Source organism: Geotrypetes seraphini, chromosome 4 (genome assembly GCF_902459505.1).
Source record: "Geotrypetes seraphini chromosome 4, aGeoSer1.1, whole genome shotgun sequence".
NCBI classification, from domain to species: Eukaryota; Metazoa; Chordata; class Amphibia; order Gymnophiona; family Dermophiidae; genus Geotrypetes; species Geotrypetes seraphini.
Genome location: NC_047087.1, coordinates 165,508,523 through 165,531,217, shown reverse-complemented (window position 1 = coordinate 165,531,217; position 22,695 = coordinate 165,508,523). Strand labels below are relative to the sequence as shown.

At 42.7% G+C, this 22,695-nt stretch overlaps 1 protein-coding gene across 1 annotated transcript in view; it reads left to right on the top strand.

Annotated features, from left to right (window-relative positions):
• CARMIL2 (capping protein regulator and myosin 1 linker 2) overlaps positions 1–22,155 on the top strand; it is a 582,193-nt gene extending 560,038 nt beyond the window's left edge. The window contains exons 27-29 of the mRNA XM_033941489.1: positions 4,872–4,979; positions 8,233–8,370; positions 21,219–22,155. Of these exons, the coding sequence (XP_033797380.1) occupies positions 4,872–4,979; positions 8,233–8,370; positions 21,219–21,385 (413 nt within the window). The 3' untranslated portion in view covers positions 21,386–22,155. The remainder of the gene's footprint in view (positions 1–4,871; positions 4,980–8,232; positions 8,371–21,218) is intronic.
• The last annotated feature ends 540 nt before the right edge of the window (positions 22,156–22,695 follow it).

Genomic DNA, 22,695 nt, shown 5'->3' with positions numbered 1-22,695 from the left:
GCTGGTGTTCTAAAATGTTTGCAGTACTGACATCAATAGGTAATTCTCACTATCTGGTCGTAGAGAGAGTTTGTATTGCTCTCACTGGTTTGACAACCAAGTGTGAACAGAATGTTTTTTGTCATTCTACTTCTGCTCTATACTTGTTGCTGGGAGTTTCATTAGATGATTTGAGAATGAGAGCAATTCTATAACTGGATGCCACAGTTTTTGTGCCGATGCTGCTTCTGTGCAGCAAGGTGCCATTAGAGAATTCTAGCCTGAGAGCATTGATGTGCTTATATAAAACATGAACAATTATGCCATGTATATGGCAGGCATAATCGCTCATACTTAAATATGACACTTTAGCGTGTGACCTACATTATTCTGTAAATTACACATGTAACTGGTCACCCAGTCCATGTGTATGCCCTTTTTATTTATTTTTTTGAGTTCACTGTTTATTATATTTTAAAAAAAGAGATACAAATGGTATCAAGTCAAAAACAGAACAAAACACTTATGACTCATGCATATAAATTATAGGATAGCACTTATGCACATTAAGTGTAAATTATACGTGCATAAGAGAAAGTATTATCTAACATACATGCAAAAATGGCATCTAGCTATTGGCACCCTGTTATAGAATTAGGGTATGATTTACATAAAATTGACTAAATATAACTTGGTATGGAAACTTGGGAACTGAATGTGGAGTTGGATGAGAAGCTTGTGTCATCATCAGATAGCTCCTACCACGGAGATTGTGCTCCTGAACTTTGCTGTGTTAGAGCTGGATGAGGGAGATGTCCTACTACAGCTGGGGGTGATAGCAGCTAGAATAGTGGTTGCTGCACATTGGAAGCAGTATTGCCCCAGACTAGAAAAGGATAGTAGTGAAATCAGAGCAGCAGTATTCCATGTACCAGCTAACGGCAATATGTAAATTTAAACTTGGGCTATTTGAGAAACAATGGTGATGCTCTCAGCAATTTTATTGCTTAAGTTTATGCAAACTATACAGACCTTATAGATTTATCTGTCCCTGTGCTTGGTTTATAGTGGGTTAATGGAGGGGGAAGTTACTGTTGGTTGGTTGGTTTATTTGGTGGATGCATTGAAAAAATAGCATGCATCCACTGAATGTTGGAATTTATTGTTTTTATTTTTCAACAAATTCAATAAACTTAAAAGTTAAAAAAAAAGAAAGAAAAAAATGCACCTGTTAAAATGGTACATATTCCCTCTTCTCCATTTGCAAACTCATAGTTCAAGACTGCGCTAAAAACATTTCTTTTCACCCCAGCCTTTGGAGAGCAGGCTATTCATGCTGGCCTCTGAGCTTCACTGTTCAGTGATCTTCGTCTTTTCCAGGGCCAGATTAAAGGGTAGGCCCAGTAGGCACGGGCCTACGGCCCGAAATGGTCACGGGTGCCCGCTGTTGCGCTCTTTCTTCTAGTGATCTTTAGGGCTCCTTATACTAAGGTGCGTTAGGGCATTAACGAGCGGAAAAGTGCACGCTACAATGCCGCACGCACTAGACGCTAACGCCAGCATTGAGCTGGCATTAAGTTCTAGCCGCTAATCTGCTGCGTGCGCTAAAAATGCTAGCGCACCTTAGTAAAAGGAGCCCTTAGTTTTACTATGGACACTCATTTCTACCTTGCTCTCATTGACATGCAAGTCCATTTTTTTATCATTTGTATTCTAAACTTTGTGCATTTCTATTTGCCACTAGCCTGTCTTTCTGGTACCATTACTGGTTTTCCAGTTTAGCTCTTTTTTTCCAGGCGAGTACGGTGACTCCGTTTAACTTTTTTACTTTCACTTTCAAGTTTATTTAAAAAATTTTATTCCGCTTATTCAAATTTCTAAGCGGTGTACAGCAATAATAAAAGAGAAATCATTAAAAGAAACAAAACCAATTAATGTTAAAATATTATACAATATAGTATCAAGTTAGTAGACTTTAACATAAACACATATACTAACTGGACACAATTGGGAAAGTAGGACTGAACTACAATAATTTAAGATAAAGCACACTTAGGGATAAAACAACAGGTAGGGAAAGGGACTATCGTTAATTTAGTCCTAAAAAGGACAGTTTTATCCAAAAGCATCCTGAAATAAAAATGTTTTGAGTTTTGCTTTAAACTGCTTTATCGAGGTTTCCACACGTAAGTGGTTGGGCAATGAATTCCATAGGGTGGCTGCAGTAACAGCGAAATTATTAGATCTCAACGTATTAATTAATTTCAAAGACGGTACAACTAAAAGGTTTTGTGATATGGAACGAAGAGATTTAGCGGGGTGATAAGGAGTAAGCAGTCTATCAATAAACTCTGGTGTGGCTGTATGAACGAGTAGTAAATGTTCATAGTAGAATTTTATAACTAATTCTATGTTTGATAGGCAGCCAGTGAGCATCGATTAGAAGGGGAGAGACATGATCGTGTTTCTTTGCGCCATAAGTGATCTTAACAGCAGTATTCTGTACTATCTGAAGGCGTCTTATTTCCTTTTTGGTGTTGCCCTTGTACAGGGCATTACAATAGTCTATACAGGAAATAACCAGAGAGTGGATTAATGTATTTAAAGATGATGGATCTAGTAGTTTGGCTAGAGACCATATCATTCTAAGATGGTGGAAACATTTCTGATGTGATTATGATAGGAGAATTTACAGTCAAGAGTAACTCCAAGAGCTTTAGTGTGGGAACAGTGCCATATTCAAGACAGGTGCAACCTATACTTTACCTGTAGCAATTTCTTTTTCTCCTGATAGTGTTCCCCTTTTGCTTACTCCTGCACACTTACAGCTGTCAAATTTCTCGATAACCGTTCTTGAGCCTTTTTCGATATTTAGATTTTCATCATGGTACTACGGTCAGCTGCCATCTGTTTTCTCTTTGCTTTTGTTAGTCTTCCTTTTTTTAATTTATTTGTTTTCCCTTGGTCAACACACCAACATTTCCCTTAACAGCATTTCCACCACTTTGCATATGCAATTACCCTCGTCCGTGGAGTATTTTTTACACACAGTGCTTTAACCAGCTCCATTCGGTTCTCACTTCATTCACACCTCTCAGTCACACTCTCTCAAATTCAATCACATTTCCTTCCGATTGCCCTCACACATTATGCCTTATTTCATTCCGTTTTTATGTTTCCAGTTGCTCTGTTTAAAACGCATGCGATTCATCATCAGTTACGCGGCAGCGGGAATCACTGGCAGGAGAACTCTTCGTTCTGCTGCGTCCCACGTCCTGTGATGCAATTTCCTGTTCCTGTACAGGTGGGACGCGGCAGAGTTCAATAGCTGGCAGGCAGCAGGTGTCGCAGTCACTGAAAGTCTCCGAAAAAGAAAACAAATTTGGCTAGTGTTTAGGGGACGGGTGGGATTTCTGTCCCCATGCAACTCTCTACTCTCAAGCCCTTGCCAGAGCAAGGATTAGAAGCAGTCTCCAAGTCCAGCTCTTAGGGCTAGATTCACTGAGCTTACCAATCGGTTTGCGACCCCGACCTGATTCACTAACCTCGAAGCTGATCCGATTCTGATCCGCGCATGCAAATGAGGGTAAACGGCATGCAAAGCAGGAAGGACGCGATTCACTAAACTTTTTCAGGAACACCAACTGGGCTGGCCGATCAAAAAAGAAGTGACTGGTGAGGACCAGTTGCTCACAACCTTTCCTGCTCTCTGCCAACTTCTGCCTTGCCGCCCCGACTTTCCTCTCGCCGCCCTTTCTCTGCCCCAACTCACTGCCCTGCTCTCCGCCCCGAATCTCCACTCTACTCTCGCCCCACAGCCTGAAATCCAAACTTTCCCCTGCTCTCTGCCACCCAGACTGATCTCTGCTGCCCCAACTCTGGATTCTGCTGCCCTTCCCTACAGTGCGAGCCTGCGGGTTTAAAGTGGGGCTGCACTATGGCGCGTTCCAGAACACGCCGCAGTGCAGCCCCGCTTTAAACCTGCAGGCTTGCACTACAGGGAAGGTGGCGAAGAGCAGGAGAGTCGGGGCAGGTTAAAAAAGGCCTAGGATTCGTGTGAAGCTTCTTTTCTGATTGCTCCCCTCCCCTTCCTGCAAAATACCACAATGATGAATGTAGAGGGGGTATACAATCAACATGGCCAAGTGCAGAATGATTTCTTATTTATCTCCAGTCATCCACACTTTTTTTCAATTCCCCTCGTTCCCTGCTGCAGTTGACTCCAGTTCAGAAGTGTCTTCCTTGCGCGGAGAGAGCATGTGCAGACCATCGACAGGCAAAGAGATGGTCTGCGCATGCGTCAGGATTGCTATCCAGCAATCCATGTCGTCGGTGGGGGTGTTCCTCCGATCACCCCCATTTGACTATGGACCCATCGTGAATTGGTTGGAGGCTCACGGATTGCATACGGATCAGACACGATCTGCCAGGTTAATGAATCTAGCCCCTAGCTCTGTGACTAACGTCAATGTTGGCTGTCTTTCCTCACTGATTAGGATGAAGCATCTTGCTTCTATGGTGTCTTCAATCCCTCTGGCCCTGCTGAAGTGTTGAATTAAAGTCATTTTTACTGTAATGCAAAATGCTACAACCTGAGTCATGGGGTTGGTCCTAGTATTTGTTTCTTGTAAGTACAAGCTAAATTCAACTGTGCAGCAGGACCTTAGTATTGTGGATCTTAACCCAGACTTCGGAAATGCCTAACCAGCCAGGTTTGCAGATTTACCTCATGTATCTTCATTTTGGATATCTTGAAAACCTGAATGGCCAGGTATGTCCTGGGGAATGAATTAAGAATCCCTGATTAGAACCCAGCAATGCAGAAAGAAAGGAAGAAGTACAGAGAACTGTTTTTCTATCTAATTTAATCTGTGCTTCACATTCTGCTTCAGACAATCAGCTGAAACCCAGATATCGGTTGAAGCCCTTCCAGAACAGGCGTGCCATCTCAGTACATGAAGAACAGCTCAGGGACCAGGCAGGCATGTCAGAGCTGGAAGGTGAGTGTGAATGAACATGTATGGATATAAAGCCTTATGGATTACTGGACCATGTGCTCGAGCTGGATACTGAGGGCCAGATTCTATAAACAGTGTCATAAGTTAGGCGGCTGTAGGTGCCCTGCTGCTGCCTAACTTAATTGTTTTAATTGGCTGTAACTGGCACAGTAATTGACCACGTCATTTAAAACTGATTAAAATCTCATTTTAAAAAAGTAGGTACCGGGAAGTGTCTACAGTGTAGGCACTGTAATCACGTCTAGAGCAGAATGTTTAATGATGCCTTAGCCTAAGAGGACATAGTTAGTGGCAGAGCGGGACTTAGGCACCATTAGGCTTGATTTACTAAACAACTTAGGCATCTGCAATGTAGGCCAGTAAAACCCTGGTCTACATTGCAGCCGCCTAAGTTTTCTGATAGGCACCATTAGCCACGATTCTTTAAACAGCACCTAAGCATAATTGACAGCCGTTTTTGCAGGCGGCTGCCAATTTAGGCGCCATTTATAAAATCTGACCCTGATTCTGCACAGTAAATGTAGAATTACATGTTTACTTATTCTGCAAACTTGGTATGTCCCACCTAACATAAGACGCAAACTGGAAGGCCCAGGTTCATATCCCACATTGGGTCCTTGAAGCCTTGGGCAAAGTCACTGAATCCTCCCTTGCCTTGGGACTGATATTGGGCCAGTTCATTCCCCCCTGTGTTGGACAGGGGCAACATAGTGTGTCTCACAGTGCACAGAAGGCAATGGCAGACTACTTCTGTATCATGTGAAGAAAACTGTGAGGAGGGGTCCCTCGTGTGGTTACCAGGAGCCAGTTTGACTCAAGGGCACATCTACAGTAGACCCAGACATGCTGTGAACAGAACAGGGCCATGTGTCAGCTGGGTGGTGAGTGTATTGATACAGGATTAATATTAATTCTCTTTACAAACTTTTGTTTTAAAGCTGAGCATCCAGTGTGTGAAAAGAGTTAAATAGGTGCTTAATTCTTCTTTTTGTTCACAGAAATTAAGCTTTCTCTGACTCCTTTGGGCTTTCAGACCAATCTGATTTGCTGTGGTCTTCATTGGCAACTCCCTGGGGGTTTCCCCGTTTCTCAACTCACATAGCCCAGTCACTGCAAGGACAATATTCAGCTGGGAGGCATGCACCAGGTCTCCTCCAGAACTCTGCAATCACTGGCTCCGAGTCCAGTCACAACATGCAGCTCCAGAGCCATTGCAGCAGCCTTTCAGTCCAGGGGTTCTTAACCCACTCCTTGGAGCAGAACTAGCCAGGATTTTAGGATATACACAATAATTATGCTGGAGATACATTTACATGCAGTAACTCCCTTGTATATACAGTAAATCTATCTCATTGTGGATCACCTGAAAACCTGACTGGCTGTGTGTATCCTAAGGACTGCTACTCTAGTCTATTTAAAAAAAGTTTCTTACTGACTTCTTTTGGAGTGAGGCTACCAGACTTCTGTTTATATTTCAGGTGGCATCTTATCTCAGTAGTATTTAAGGGGCAACAGCACTGTATCCTGAACTAAATCTAATCAAGTTACTACTTATAGCAGTGGTTTCCAAACTTATCCTGGTTATCCACAATGAATATGCATACGATAAATCTTCATGTAAGAGAGCCAGTGTTTACAAATCTATCTCATGCATATTCATTGTGGATACATTACAAGTCAAAAAATCCACAAGACAGAAATCTGGACCACCTGAAAATTCTGCCTGACCCTTTAAAATTGCAATCTGGACTGCCCAAGAATCTGGACACTCGAGGAAAAAAGGAGAAAGAGATGGTGATGATGGAGCTTTTATAGTAAATGTTACAAACAGAAAAAAACAAACATTAAAAAACAAATTTTAAGATAAAATTCCTGTTTTATTTGACTCTCTTAATGTGGTCTAATTCAATCAGACATACAGTGGCATTTTTGATAGGATGTCTAAGTCCATCTTGGATGTTTTGAGAAAAATGTGCAAAAACTGGGTGCAGAAAATGTCCATTTTCAAAACTGCATGAAGTCTTTTTTTATGACTTATCTAGATGTTTAGGCCCTTAGTGTATCCATCTTTTTTGGCCATTTTCAAAAACAAAAATGTCCAAATGCAAAACATCCAAAACCAAGCCATTGGGACTTAGGCAGGGCCATCATCTATACTAGACTGGCCATGCAGAGCTGTGGAGCAACTTTGGAGGGCCCTGCTGTGAACTTCACATAAAGGGTGCTAGGTACACATCTCACCAGAACCCCCTTACATTATATGCTGTGTCCTCTAAAACACCCCCAAAACCTATGGACCCACCTGCCTACCACCCCAATAGCCATTATGGCTGTAGATGTCACCTATATGCAGATACAGTACATTTTGGGTGGGTTTTGGTGGGTTCACACTTTCTCCCACAAGTGGGATATGGGCCTGGGTCTTCTTCTCTGGAGTCCACTGTACTGCCCAACAGGCTACTCCAGACACATGCTTGCTGTGGTACTAGGACTGGCCATGCTATATGCAGCTATTATAGAGACAGATATGTACTGTTTCATTCAGGTCTTTAGGAGGTGGGAGGGTGTTTGTGACCACTGGGGGAGTGTGGAAGAGCCATATCTTCATTCCTCCAGTGGTCATCTGGTCAGTTTGGGCACCTTTGTGACCCTTATTCATTTTTAAAACAGGTCTGGCCCTAAATGTCCAAATTGTGCCCTGAATGTTTTGTAAAAAGTTCAATCATCACTGCAAAATGTCTAAGTGATAAGCCCTCCCAAATCCCACCCATAACACACCTCCAACATGCCCCTTGAGATTTAGACACACTGCAGACAAAAAGCCTAGTAAAATGACTAGAAAGTTGGTTTCAAAAATGGCGACTTGGATATTTTAGCAAGAAAAACATCCAAGTACCACATTTTTTGGACATCTTTCTGTTTTGAAAATGAGCCCCATAATATTTATGTTTCTTTATATATTTTCCTGTAAATATATCCATTGTGATAAATGAAGGATTCTGTATTTGTTAGTGAATAAAATTAGCTTGTTCATCTCTTTGTTATTCCTTAAATCTGAATTTTAAAAGTATTGCCTGAGAATCTGGAACATCCGAAAACCCAGACTGACCCAATTCCCAATCAGTCTAGATTTGTATACTTGTACTGTATCCTGAAAATCAGATTGTCTTTGAGTCCCCTAGTACAGGTTTGAGACCCAGTGGCTGAGCCATCTAATTTTTCTAATTACTTGTAGGTGTAAAAATTCCTCTGCTCAGGCAGCAGAGGTCACCAGTAAAAAAACGGAAGAATAAACCTGAAACTGAGCTGGTGTCCATCACAGACAGTCAGACACAGTCCACATCAGAAGCTGAAGGCACTGAGAGATCTGTTGGTGAGCACATTCAATTCTAACAGTACTATACTTGTAATAGGAAGAGGTTTCATACCCCTAATTCATTCCAAAGTTTTAATTGGCTGCTGTAAACCTGCTGGAGTTAGCTTTGAGAGCTAACCCCCTCTTTTACTAAGGCACGCTGATTAGTGCACGCTAATCGAATTAGCGCACGCTAACACGTCCATAGACTAACACGTACATGTTAGCATTTAGCGCACACTAAAATGATTAACACACGCTAATCGGTTAGCGCACCTTAGTAAAAGAGGGCCTATGTATATTTGGCTACAGCACTTTTGGCTGCATAACTGATTACCTGGTCCCAGTGATTGAACAATTAGCTCCCCAGAGACTTGAACGTGTTTTCATGACGTCTGGGTCACGTGACTCCCAAAACATTACCTGGTTCCAGTAATTGAACAATTAGCTCCCCAGGGACTTGGACACGCTTCCATGACATCAGTCATGTAACCCCCAACACATGTCAGCTGATTTTGTTAAGGCACATTAACATTTTACGCGCTAATATTTTCTCGGTTACTGGAGTGGAAAATATGAAAAAGGATCTGCAAAAGTTAGAGGAATGGTCTAATGCCTGGCAACTAAAATTCAATGCAAAGAAATGCAGAGTAATGTATTTGGGGATTAATAATAGGAAGGAACCGTATATGCTGGGAGGAGAGAAGCTGACATGCACGGACGGGGAGAGGGACCTTGGGGTGATAGTGTCCAAAGATCTAAAGGCGAAAAAACAGTGCGACAAGGCAGTGGCTGCTGCCAGAAGGATGCTGGGCTGTATAAAGAGAGGCGTAGTCAGTAGAAGGAAGAAGGTGTTGATGCCCCTGTACAGGTCATTGGTAAGGCCCCATTTGGAGTATTGTGTTCAGTTTTGGAGACCATATCTGGCGAAGGACGTAAAAAGACTTAAGGCGGTCCAAAGGAGGGCGACGAAAATGATAGGAGGCTTGCGCCAGAAGATGTATGAGAAGAGACTGGAAGCCCTGAATATGTATACCCTAGAGGAAAGGAGAGACAGGGGAGATATGATTCAGACGTTCAAATACTTGAAGGGTATTAACGTAGAACAAAATCTTTACCAGAGAAAGGAAAATGGTAAAACCAGAGGACATAATTTGAGGTTGAGGGGTGGTAGATTCAGGGGCAATGTTAGGAAATTCTACTTTTCCCAGGTTCTCTATGAATATACTCTGTCTACGCCTTATTCTAGGACATGGAATCTGCTCCTTTCTTTTCACAGACATAAACCTAGGTTTGTCAGGGTTTACTATGACTCAGTCCCCGTTATCTGGGGCCATCATCCTTATAAAACTCTTGAGTTTCTCCTCAAAGAAGGAGAGATACCTAACGCTAAGTCACAGAGCCCCTCTTCTCTCTGCTCATTCCCTCAAGTGGGGTCTTATCAATTGTAGATCTATCAAATCCGAAGCTCCGTGTGTTTATGATCTTCTTTCAAAAAAATTTTTTGGGAGAGAAACTAAGTATGATATGAATTCACAAAAAACATTGAAAATACTTAAGAATTCAATAACTAACAAAATTAAATATTCATTAAAACCTCCTTATACGTGTGAGTGCTCAGTTTAAAACATCATTCAAACACAGTAGTGTTGTAAAGCAATGATGTTATATCCAGACATCATCGCACCCTTCTACCTGCCTACCTCATATATGACTGAAAAGGGCAGTCAAAGGAGGCTCTCATGTTGGAAGAGCCTACACCTCCTCCAGAGTCCACTGATGTGGAAATGTTGAACCCAGAGTCAGAAGAAGCAGCCCTGATATTACCAAGAATATGAGGAAATGGACTGAAGTGCTTTGCCAGAATTAGTACTTGCTGAAGAGATGGAAAAAAGCTTGGCAGAATCTCGATTCTTATGTTTCAGGGACACTTAGGATTCCCCTTCATGGATGTTTATGTTTTTAAAGCATTAACTCAACAACTTCTACTCCTGGCTTTCACCAACCTTTTCCTTTCCCGCCGCAAGGCGGCGGCGCTGCTGACCCCGCCCACTCGTGCTGCTCGTGCCGCAAAGGCGTGCACCTTCGGCGCGCGCCAAAGGAGCGCACCTAAGGAGCAGGCCCTGCTCCTTAGTGTGCTCCTTTGTGCGCCTCCTAAGTGTGCCTCCATACTGTCGTATTTCACTTTCAAATACACAGGTTTTTACTTTTTTTATTAGCTAATCTATTTTTTAGCATGTCTGTTCCTTATCTTCCAATTCTTGTTCATTGGGGCCATCGCCCTGGAACTATTCCCCGTGGCCTTCCTAACACAGACCCACATTTCACCAATCTTGCATCTACCCAGATACTTCAGGGTTCAAACTTATCCTGCACTAATTTTATAAACATCGGACTTATTAATTCTAGGTCCCTTAAATCTAAATATCACCTCATTTTAGACATTATTTTACAAAACAAATTTGATTTTCTTTTTATTACTGAAACCTGGCTTAGTAAAGGAGAGGAGAGTTATTTGGCCTTTTCTTGTCCCCCTGGTTACACTTATCAATATAATCACCATTCATCAAAGAAAGGAAGGGGCGTAGCAGTAATCTATCGCTCTCGTATTTTAGCTGACTTTGAATTTTCTACGAATAACAACAGTCCATTAGAATATTTGGAAGTTAAATGCAAATCCTCACCCTCATTAAACTTCTTACTCTTATACATTCCTCCACCCGTTAATGTCTCAGTCTTGACCCACCTGCAATCCATAATTATGGATTTCTGTGTCACTTCAGCTAATCCGATTATTTTAGGGGACTTCAATATTCATTTTGAAGACTCCAACAATACTATTACATCAGATTTTCTTACTTTTCTAAATGATCTAGAACTAAGTCCATTAATATCTGATCCAACTCACATCGCTGGCCATACCTTAGATATGGCACTAATCTCTTCTTCTGAAAGTAATAATTTCCCAGCGCCTTCAATTACACCTGTTCCATGGTCTGACCATTTCTTAATTTCATTCCAAAAACTCATATCAAAGCATCATAGCACTCTAAAACCAAAAACAATAACCACTAGGAAATATAATAAGTTGAAAGCTGCTGATATATCTTCCAATTTTCACCTCTCCCTCGAACAATTAGCCAACTCAACTATAGATGAAAAAGTTCAAATATGGAATCACTCTATTGTTAATCTTCTCAATTCAGTTGCCCCAGTAGTTACTTTTACTATTTCTCCACGAAAACAAAAAAACCCATGGTATTCTTCAAATTTAACTCTAATTAAAAGACAATTGCATAGCTTAGAACAACAATGGAGACACAATAAAATACCATCCAACTATAATAAATTCAAAGACCACGCTCTATACTACAGATCTGAAATCAATAAATCAAAAAAAGACTGCTACACCAAACAAATCAATAAAGCAAAAACTCTTCTGCTTTATATGCAATAGTCAGATCCCTTACCACACAGAAAAAGGTAACAAATATTCTCAGTTCCTTTCCTTCAGCAAAAGCTCTTGCTGAATTTTTCATTAACAAAGTTCAAAAAATAAGAGAAAAAATTCCATTCAACGTGATCACACGTTCTTCCTATGACAGTGCAGACTCTACTACATCAACCATTTTGTCTTTTTCTAGATGCTCACATTTCACCCTTCCTAGTTTGGAGGAAATACAAAGATGTATTAACACACTTAATATAAAAGGAACTAGCTTAGAAGTTATTCCTCCTTTCCTATTAAAACGATTCTATTCTATTTTTGGTCCATATATCAAGGAGTTGGTCAATTCAAGTCTGTCCTCCGGATCCTTACCTAAAATTTGGAAACAATCAATTATCCATCTGATTACTAAAGATAAAACTGTTAGTATGCAAGATCCTTCCAATTATCGCCCCATAGCAAATATACCATTTATGGCCAAACTCACAGAAAAAAAAATCGTTTTCCAACAACTTTCTGATTTCGTTGAGAAAACCAATGTTCTACACCCTAATCAGACCGGCTTTCGTCATTGTCATTCAACAGAATATTCCCTTCTAGGCCTTACCACCAAAATACTCTACTTTCTCGACCATCATCAATCTGTTTTACTCTTCTCTTTGGACCTTTCCTCAGCATTTGACACCATTGATCACTGTTTACTTTTAACAAGGCTTCAGGAAATCGGTATCTCAGACCAGGTCTTGGAATGGTTTATATCCTTCTTTAAAGATAGATCTTCTAAAGTAGTCTTCAATAATACTTCATCTGAATCCTTCTCATGTAAACATGATATCCCGCAAGGCTCTATACTATCTCCTCTACTTTTTAACATTTTTTTGGCGCCTCTCTTGACTGTCTCACAATCCATCGGTTTCACCACATTTGCTTACACGGACGATGTCCAACTTCTTCATTCCATCGATTTAAATAATAAGGAAGAAGTAGCCCTCATTAATCACAAATTAGAAAAAATTAAATCTTGGTTGGATGTTAACAAACTTTCACTTAACATTAATAAATCTAAACTAATGATTTTTCCGTTAAAAGAAAGTACAACACTTCAAGCTCCCTTGAAATTTGAATCCTCCCCTATCAAAACTGTTCCAACTTTAAAGCTTTTGGGCGTTACCCTTGACAGTAAATTTTTGTTTCATTCTCATATCAGCGCAGTCGTCCAGAAATGTTTCTATCGATTGAGAATGATTCATTCTCTTTCTAAGTTACTGGAACCTGCCGCACTGAAAACTTTAATTCACTCATTGGTAATTTCCTGTTTAGATTACTGTAATACCCTTTATAAGGGCATTACAAAAAAGGAAATCAGACGACTACAGATCGTCCAAAATACCGCTATTAAGATCATTAGCGGGGCAAAGAAATATGATCACGTCTCCCCTCTCCTAATCAACGCCCATTGGTTGACAATCGAACATTGGATTAACTATAAAATTTCACTTTTAACATTTACAACCAGACTGAATAACCAACCTGATTTTATTAATAGCCTTTTAATCCCATATGTTACGTCAAAATCCCTCCGCTCAAATTCTCAAAATCTTTTAGTTATACCTTCTTTAAAATCAATTAATACTTTACGCACCAACAATTTTGCTGTTACTGTTCCTTCTCTCTGGAATTTATTGCCTATACAGTGGTACCTTGGATTACGAGCATAATCCGTTCCAGGAGCATGCTCGTAATCCAAAATGCTCATTTATCAAAGCGAGTTTCCCCATAGGAAATAATGGAAACTCGCTTTGATAGGTTCCCACCCCCCCCCCCCCCCCCCCCCCCCCGAGGCCAGCAGCGCTGCTCCCCCCCCCCCACGAGAATCGGCATTGCTCCCCCTGAAGGCCCCCTCCGCGAACCAGCACCCTCCCCCCCGCGATCCGGCACCCCCCCGCCATCATCGAGCACCCCCCCCCCCGCCGTGACCTGAGGTCCCCCCAACCCACCCGAACCCTCTTCTTACTTTGATGTAGCCTCCGCACCTGCACCAGCATGTCCTGTGCTGTGCTGTGCCAGTGCCCAAAAATTTGCCTCCGGTTCTGGGCCTTGAGCATGTGCGCATGCTCAAGGCCCAGCACCGGAGGCAGATTTTCGGGCACCGGCACAGCACAGCACAGCACAGGACATGCTGGTGCAGGTGCGGAGGCTACATCAAAGTAAGAAGAGGGTTCGGGTGGGTTGGGGGGACCTCAGGTCGCGGCGGGGGGGTGCCCGATGGCGGCGGGGGGGTGCCGGGTTGCAGGGGGAGGGTGCCGGTTCGCAGGGGGCGCTCGCAAATAGAGGCGCGCTCGGTTTACGAGGCACCAAGTTTGCAAATGTTTTGCTCGTCTTGCAAAACACTCGTAAACCGAGGTACCACTGTATATCTTCGTAATGAATCAGATATAAAACAATTTAAGATAGAATTTAAAACATTTTTATTCCGAGATGCTTTTGGTTAAAATGCCCTTTTAAGGGCCAAGTTTATAATTAAATATTAATTTTTATTAATAATTTTTTACATAACCTATTGTTTTAGCCATTTATGTTTTGCCTATCCTATATCAATTGTAGTTCTTCCCCATCCATCCCTTTGTTGCCGTATGTCTGTGCAAGTCACTTGTTTTCCCTGTTTTAATATACGTCTCAATGTAACTGTTTAACTTGTTTTTATATAATTTTATTATATTAACTGCTTAGAAATTAGATTAAGCGGTCAAACAAATATTTTAATAAACTTGAAACTTGATAAACTTGAAACTAATGTCAATTCAAAAAATGGTTTTTTCTAGTAGTTGTTATATAAAGGTGGTACTTAGCTTAAAAGGTAAGTTCCGAATCAACTTTAGGTCTGGGGTGCGTAGGACCTGGATTATTCTAGTCAGTGCAATGTTGCTGGTTCGAACTCAAATTGTGTCAGTCAAGTGTCCTTATTCCAATTCCAATTGTGCTCCAGAAAGATATCCACAACAACGTATTTGTGCTATTAAGTGAATAAATAAATCCCAATGCAAAAATTCAATCTCCACTTTTACTTCCTCTACACCGATCATGTTTCACGTTGGCTGCTTCATCAGGAGGAAGAATAGCGTTTATACTAAAATCAAAATCAAAATGAAAAACTTCATAAATAAAACACGTTTTAAACAATATACCTAAATCATCTCACTCCTAGGATTTTTTGTATTGTACTCTTGTAAACTTTCTTCACACTATTTTGACTTGTTATGCTTAAAAGAGATATACAGTGGTACCTCGGTTTACGAGTGCACCAGTTTGCGAGTGTTTTGCAAGATGAGCAAAACATTCGTAAACTTGGTGCCTCGTAAACCGAGCTTGCCTCGCTGTACGAGCGCCCCCCCCCCCCCCCCGGCGATCCGGCATCCCCCCCAGCGATCCGGCATCCCACCCCCCCCGCTCGCATTGCCCCCCCTCCACCGCGATCCTACTTCCCCCCCCCCCCCCCGAGCAGGCAATGACACCTTTTACCCGACTTGGCACCAGTGCCGGTGCCCGAAGATCCTCCCTCTTCTGGCGCGGCCTGGGCTGGGCGGTGCGTTGGAGATCCTCCTTCTTCTGGTCTGGGCTGGGCTGGGCTGGACTGGACTGGCTTTGAGCATTTGCGCATGCTCAAAGCCTTCTGGTCTCGTTCTCAATCTCCAGCCCAGCCCAGCCCAGAAGGAGGATCTCCGACGCACCGCCCAGCCGCGCCAGAAGAGGGAGGATCTTCGGGCACCGGCACTGGTGCCAAGTCGGGTAAAGGGTGTCATTGACTGCTCAGGAGGGGGGAAAATAGGATCGCGGTGGAGGGGGGTCAGCACGAGCGGGGGGATGCCGGTTCGCAGGGGGGGGGGAAGTTGGATCGCGGGGAGGGGTTTGGAACAGTGTCGGATTCCTCAAGGAGGGGGGGAATGGAGCAGCCTCGTGGAGGGGGGGATGAGGTGGAACCAATCAAAGCAGTTTCCCTTACTTCCTATGGGGAAACTTGCTTTGATATATGAGCAATTTGGTTTACGAGCATGCTTCTGGAACGAATTATGCTCGTAAACCAAGGTTCCACTGTAACTTAAAACAGGAGAGGATTCTCACTTATATGCTGGTCTTCCTTCTAACTTCTCTGTTTTTTTGTATCTCTCACCCTGTTCACAGAGAAGGAGGCTTAGCTCTTGTATATTCCGATACATTCTCTATGGTTCAGTTACCTGTTACAAGTTTTCCTTATACTAAACTCCTATTTGCAAGAATCTTTCTACCAGTCCCTCTACATCAGTGTCTCTCAACTCGGTTCTAGAGTGCCCCCTTGCCAGTCAGGTTTTCAGGATATCCACAATGAATCTGCATGAAAGAAATTTTTATATAATGGAAGCAATGTATGCAAATTTCTTTCTTGCATATTCATTGTGGATATCCTGAAAACCTGACTGGCAAGGGGGTATTCCAGGACTGAGTTGAAAAACACTGCTCTACATGTTCTCCTAGTTTATTGTCCTCTAGATTTTTGTACTGAAAGATGGGGCCATCTGTTTCAACATTAGCTGTCATAGCTTCTAAATACTCTAGATTACTTATTTTGGGAGACTTTAATGTTCATGCCAACAACCATATCAACTCTAGAGTCAGTCTGTTTCATAGTCTAAAGAATTAAATCTGAACCTTGTGTCTGCTCCTACACACATTGCTGGAAATTGTTTAGACTTGGTTTTGTCTTCCTTTGCTATTCCAGTGTCAAGTTTCAAATTTATTTAAAATTTGATAAAAACACATATAAAAAGAATTTCTAAGCGAAGAACATAGAAATGTGGAATACCAAACAAATAAAGTTAAAACAGACCTAACGAATAATGGACAATTTACAAACAGGTAAAGGGATTGGGGACACAACAAGATCAAAATCTTTTAGAGGAGGTAGTGTAGGGGAAAGGAATAAGCACTGTTCTGTTTAGACAGGCAGGGCAGGATTAATTATTTAAGGACCCCTAGGCACACAAGTACACTGGGCCCTCCCTGGCCCAGTGAACCTATGTTCACTTATGCAATTCCCAGCCAGTATTCAGACAGATTTCACATAAATGTGTTATGTGGGTCCCAGCTGAATATCAGCCAGGACATGCAGTGACTTTCTTATCCTGAATTAAATCCAGATATTCAATGCCATGACCCAGCATTGAATATCTGGGACTAATTCTGCATGAAGCAGTCTGCATTTTAAAAAAATGCTGACTACCTTGGGCTGAATATTGACCATCTTTTTTTTTTTAATGTATTGTGACTCTGACCATACCAACCTATAAGACCATTATATGTCTCTGAAAAAGATTTTTTTTATATTAATACCTTTCAGATATTTAAATCTTTGTATCATATCTCCCCGTCCCTCCATTTTTCTACACAGATAAGTGCCCTCTATGTTAATTTTCAGTGGGAGTATACAAATAGTGCCCCTGAAAATAAATATAGACCCACCTCAGCCATATCCATATAGAGCGCGATAAGGCATGGTCATTCACCTAGCAATACAGATAGCACTGATAGTCAGTACATTATGTAGATAAGGCTGCCCTAAATTTATCTGGATAGCTAATTGGATAGCAGACTGAATATTGCTGCTCTTCATACAAAGGCAGTGCTCATCACCTGGATAGTGGCACTAATTATACTAATACTCCCGATATTCAGCCAGCAGCAGTCAGCATTTTTTTAAATGCTTACCATCACCAAATAGATAGGTCCCTAGTATTCAGTGCTGAACCATGTCCAGGCACTAGCACTAAATATGGGGGGCTAAATTTGTTGGGGATAGCAGTCAGAGCTTATGCAAGTCTGGGCTGTTATTCAGCTGGAGCCTACATAAAACAGTTATGTAACCCCTACTGAATAACAGCCAGGTCCCGCATAACTATGTTTTGCCTTTAAAGCATTCCAAAATAACCCAGTCTCCTTTTTTTTTTTTTTTGCAATTTTCAAATTTCAATCAAGCGAAATACATACAGCTTGAATAAATCAATATAACATAACTAGTATTTTAGCCCGTTACATTAACGGGTGCTAGAATATATGTCTGTGTGTCTTTATTTCTGTCTCTCTCTCCCTCCCGCTGTCTGTCTCTCTCCCTGGCCCCCTTTGTCTGTCTGTCTTTCTGTGTCTCTCCCTGCCCCTGTGTCTATCTTCTTTTCTTTCTATCTGTCTCTCTCACGTCCTCCTATGCAGCAGCATTTCTCTCCCACCACTTCCCTGTGAAGCAGCCACAGCAGCATTCCCTCCCCCTCCATTTCTCTCCCCCCACACCACTTCCCTGTGCAGCAGCAGCATTTCCCCTAACCCCCATTTCCCTTCCCGCGGTCTGTCCGGCTCCTTAGTTCCTTACCGCCCCCCCTTCCCTTCCCGCGGTCCCGACAAACCTTCCGATTCCAGCAGCGTCTGCAGCACTCTACACGCTGCTGCTTCGGGGCCTTCTACTGCCCAGCAAATCAGGGCAGGTGTGTAGAGTGCTGCAGACGCTGCTTGAATCGGAAGGTTTCAGGACCCGCAGCTCTTGCCGGACCCGAAACGAGCTCTGGGGGTTTTTACGTGGGCCCAGCCGGAGCAGGAGGAGAAGCCTGGGAGGCAGAAATTAAAGTCCATTGGGGGAGGGGAGGAGGGAGGAGAGAAGCTCCTCTCCCTTCCAGCTCTGGTCCGGCCCCCGCTGACGTCACCCTGGCCAGTTCACACTCTGAAGCCTCGGGAGACGCTGTGCTGTACGGCCTCTTCTTTCTGCTGCCGCGAGCGTGGGTTCTGGGGAAGGACGGCAGTGGCGGAGACAACAAACTTACAGGAAGGGAGGGAGGGAGTACTATATACTGCAATTTACAGCCTTCTCATAAGATCTTCAGATGTGCTCCTTATAGATTTTGTGCTTCTTGGCTTTATCCTTCAGATGGCAAGAGCCGCCGTGGCCGACAGGCTCCGCACCGCCACGCGCATGCGCACTCCTACCTGCGGGTCCCTACAGCGCATGGAAAACGGGAGCACGCAGGTGGGAGTGCACATGCGCGCTTAGGGCTTTATTATATTAGATAATAAATCATAAAATTAGGAAAAACAATTATTAGATATTTAGTCCACAATATTAGAGGAGATCAACAGGAAATAACTCAAATAGAATAAAACAAAATACTGAAAATGCGGTATAAAACTCTGGGTTACCTACAGTTGGTATAGCAAGCTAAACATTATCGGCCACAAGTGCTCCTCCTTCTCTCAATTCAATAAATTACAACAGTTGTTTGGATTCAAAAAATAAGTAACTCTTGTTTTGATAGGTAATAAAACATTTTACAGGGAATTATACCACCCAAAGCCAGGATTCTTGACCTTAATGCCAAGAATCCTTCCTCCGCTTCTGGGATTTTTGAGCCATATCGGGAAATATACGAATTTTGGCCCCAAAAAACTGATCATTCAAATGACAGAAATACAAACGCATAACATAATCACGGCCATTTACCAATGCTAAAGTAACTAATAGAGTTTTTCTCTCAGTTACCACCTCCAGTGAACTCTCTAGGAAGGTTGTCAGATCTAATTCCCCCCTTTTATCTCCTTGAATCTCATTAGGAGTAGAAGCCTCCACAGAACCTTTTAACTGCAAGTAATTAACTCTTACTAACGGGAAGTAAATTATCCGGTGGGATACACAATATTTCCCTGAAATATTTTCTAACCATCTCCATAGTAGAGATGACTGGAGATTTAGGAAAGTTCAAAAGTCTCAGATTATTCTTCCTCAGCTGGTTTTCAAAATTCTCCATTTTCCTAGCCATATAAATTCTTTCTTTTAATAATCCAAAGTTTGTTTGTTCAGTTTCGGAGAGTTTAGTCTCCTGTTTCCCTAAATTCTCTTTCATTTGAGCAATATCTACTCCTTGTTGCTCAACCTTGGAAAAGACTGTTCCATAGTCAGTGGATAAAGTAGTAATAGATAATTTAAGGTTCGCATTTATTACCAATATAGCTTGCAATAGTGCCTCCAAATCTATCTTTGCGGGTCTCTCCAATGCTCCAAACTGCAAGCTGACTCCTCCTGAAGCACCTCTCACCTCCGACCCGGTGTGGGGTAGAAAATCTTCTCCAGACTCGCCCTCCTCCACCAGGGCCTGAGCTGGGCTCCCTCCCAAGCCGGGAAGTGACGATTCCATCCTCAGGAACGACGCTTCCAACTCTCCCACCACCGGTGTGCTTCTGGGTTGAAGCGGCACCATCCGCTGCTCAGGGCTCAAAGACACCCCTTCTGCCTGCATGGGGTCACCCGAGGTCTCCAGGCTTCCCCCCAAAGTAGTAGCCACAGACACGCCTGAGCGGGAGAAAGCCTCTGCAAAAGTCACCTGGACCATCCGCTGTTTGGTTACCGGCACCGCCAGAGGGACTATGCGGGTCACTCCCTTTCTCTTCCCCATTCCAAGGTAGGGGAGGATCACGCAGCAGACTCGTGGCAGCTCGATAGCAGAGCCTCCTCTCAGGCGCCCGCTTCCGACGCCATCTTTAATTGATTTTCCCCACGGCCCCACTTTCTCCCCCAGTCTCCTTTTTACTCCCCCCCCTACCTCCAGACCATAGGAATCAAAGGCTCTTCCCCACCAAATGAACACCCCAACCTCAACCCCCTCTACCAAAGTCTAGATAGAATTTCCCCCACTCCCCCCGGCCTACCTGATGTCCATGGATGTCAATGAGAGTCAAGGGAGGAGGAGCAAATGCCACTCACTTCTGTCCCTTGAGGCTTCTCTTAAAGGCTGTTGTAAAGGAGCAAATGCCACTCACTTCTGTCCCTTGAGGCTTCTCTTAAAGGCTGTTGTAAATTCTCATGCCAATCCATGATACTACACAAAGTACTGCGAGAGGTTACAGCAGCCATTTGCAAAGGGTAGCCACAATGACTCCAACTCCTGCCCACAGTGACTCCAACAGGTCACCATGGGCATCAGGTAGGCATGGGGCCTACCTAGAATTCGGGGGGGGGGGGCTGATTCCTGCAGGCTGGAGCAGAAGGGTGTTATTTTGGAGGCTAGGAAGGAGATCGGGGGATTTTAAAGGTAAAACATACTGCTAGCACCTGCATAATTCTTGGCTCCACTCTATCACTACACCCTGTACCACCCCTGACCTGTCCATTTTTTCTGAGGCAATTCAGAGGTGATATTCAACAGTACTGCCCGCTTTAGAGCTGCTGAATATCAGGGATTGGACAATAGGAAGATATTTAAGTGGGCAGGAGAGGCTCCTGCTTAAATCGCTTTGAATATCAGCTAGATTATATTTAAACCCTATAACCAACATTTAAAAACTATACCACAACATTAAAGTGCTTGGAATGTGTAGCTCACCCCCTTGTTTGTATGTATTTATATTTCAGTGTCTCAGAGGTGTGAAGAGGAAAAGATAGGGTCACCTGTGGAAGAAGCACCCTCAGAGATGGAAACACAAGTAGAAGGAATCAAAAGCCAAGTGTCTGAGCAAACACCAGAGACTGCACCAAATACAGTCTTAGGCCAAAGAACTGAGAGCCCAGAGCCGCACTGAGCTGACCCTCTGTGGGCATGGGGTCAGCTAACACTGCACGCAACTCACAGCTAAACTGATGCACAGTGAATGTTTATGCAGAGTGCCCAAAACTGTACATACATCTTATGGTCTGTTTCCCTCACATATGCATACACCTGGTCACGCCAAACCTGTTGTGTAAATGCTCACATTCCTCAGACCGTGCACATCACGGTGCTGTTCCTGCACTGTCAGCTGTGCAAATCAGCACTCCATCACATCCTCAGGAGACCAGGCAGTGCTGCTGGCAGCTTTCAGCAAGTTAAACATTGTTTACTGGAGGCGAAAACTGAGCATTACCCAAGTAAATTGTTCTGTCTGAAAATGACCTTCTTCTGACAGGCTGAAAGTATGTGTGGGCTTCCATTGCGTGTGTACTTTTACTGGATCAAAAAGAGGCATTCTTAGGAGTGTATTTAGGCCCGGGGAGTAAAACAACTTGTGTACATGGGATTTCCCAAAGTGCACACAGTATTTTACACTTCCCCCTCCATTATCCAGCCGTCTACTCATATAGCAAGTGCAAAGTACATGATTACTTTTACCTTAGATAATTTTCAAGAGAGGCTATCCAGATAGTTTGGTTTTGAAAATTAACTGCAATTACATATGGTAAATGTGCTCAAGCAGTTTTCAATTACATGGGCTGTCTGAAAATTGTTTATTTCCTTTGTTGGGAATGACCCTTCTGCAAAGCTCAGAGTAAATTCAGGATCCCCATCATGAGAAATAAAGGTATTATTCCCATATCCCATGTGTTTGCTTCGGTTTTCATATTTCTTATGGTTAATACAGACCAGCATGAATTATGATTTTGTTTTCCAACAGAATAGAGGCAGTCTACTACCAAAGGTAAGCGTTTGTCTGAGCAGCTCTCTGTGTGTTATGTTTATATGGGAATATGACGAGGGCAATTTTGAAAACAATTTCCATGGGTAGAAAACATTTTCCCTGTGTTTAGTGTCAGAAAATTGCTCACTCTCAATGCAGCTAAAAATCATTGCATTGTGCTTTTAATCATAGTCAGAGGAGGTGTTCCTAGTGGCATGCTTAGGTTAGTGAAAGGAAAGTACATTAACGTCTTTTATCAGTGTATTATTGCTGAGTGTGAAAACATAAAGGTTATAGGTATAATACCAAGAAATTTGATCCATTAAGCAAAAATAATAGCAAATTTTAAGCAAAACAGTGCTTTATGTAATCAGAGGCTTTGAAGGACACCAGCATAGGCTTTAAATTCTGAGCTCTTTGGGGAGAATGGGATAGAAAACAAATTAAATAAATAAATA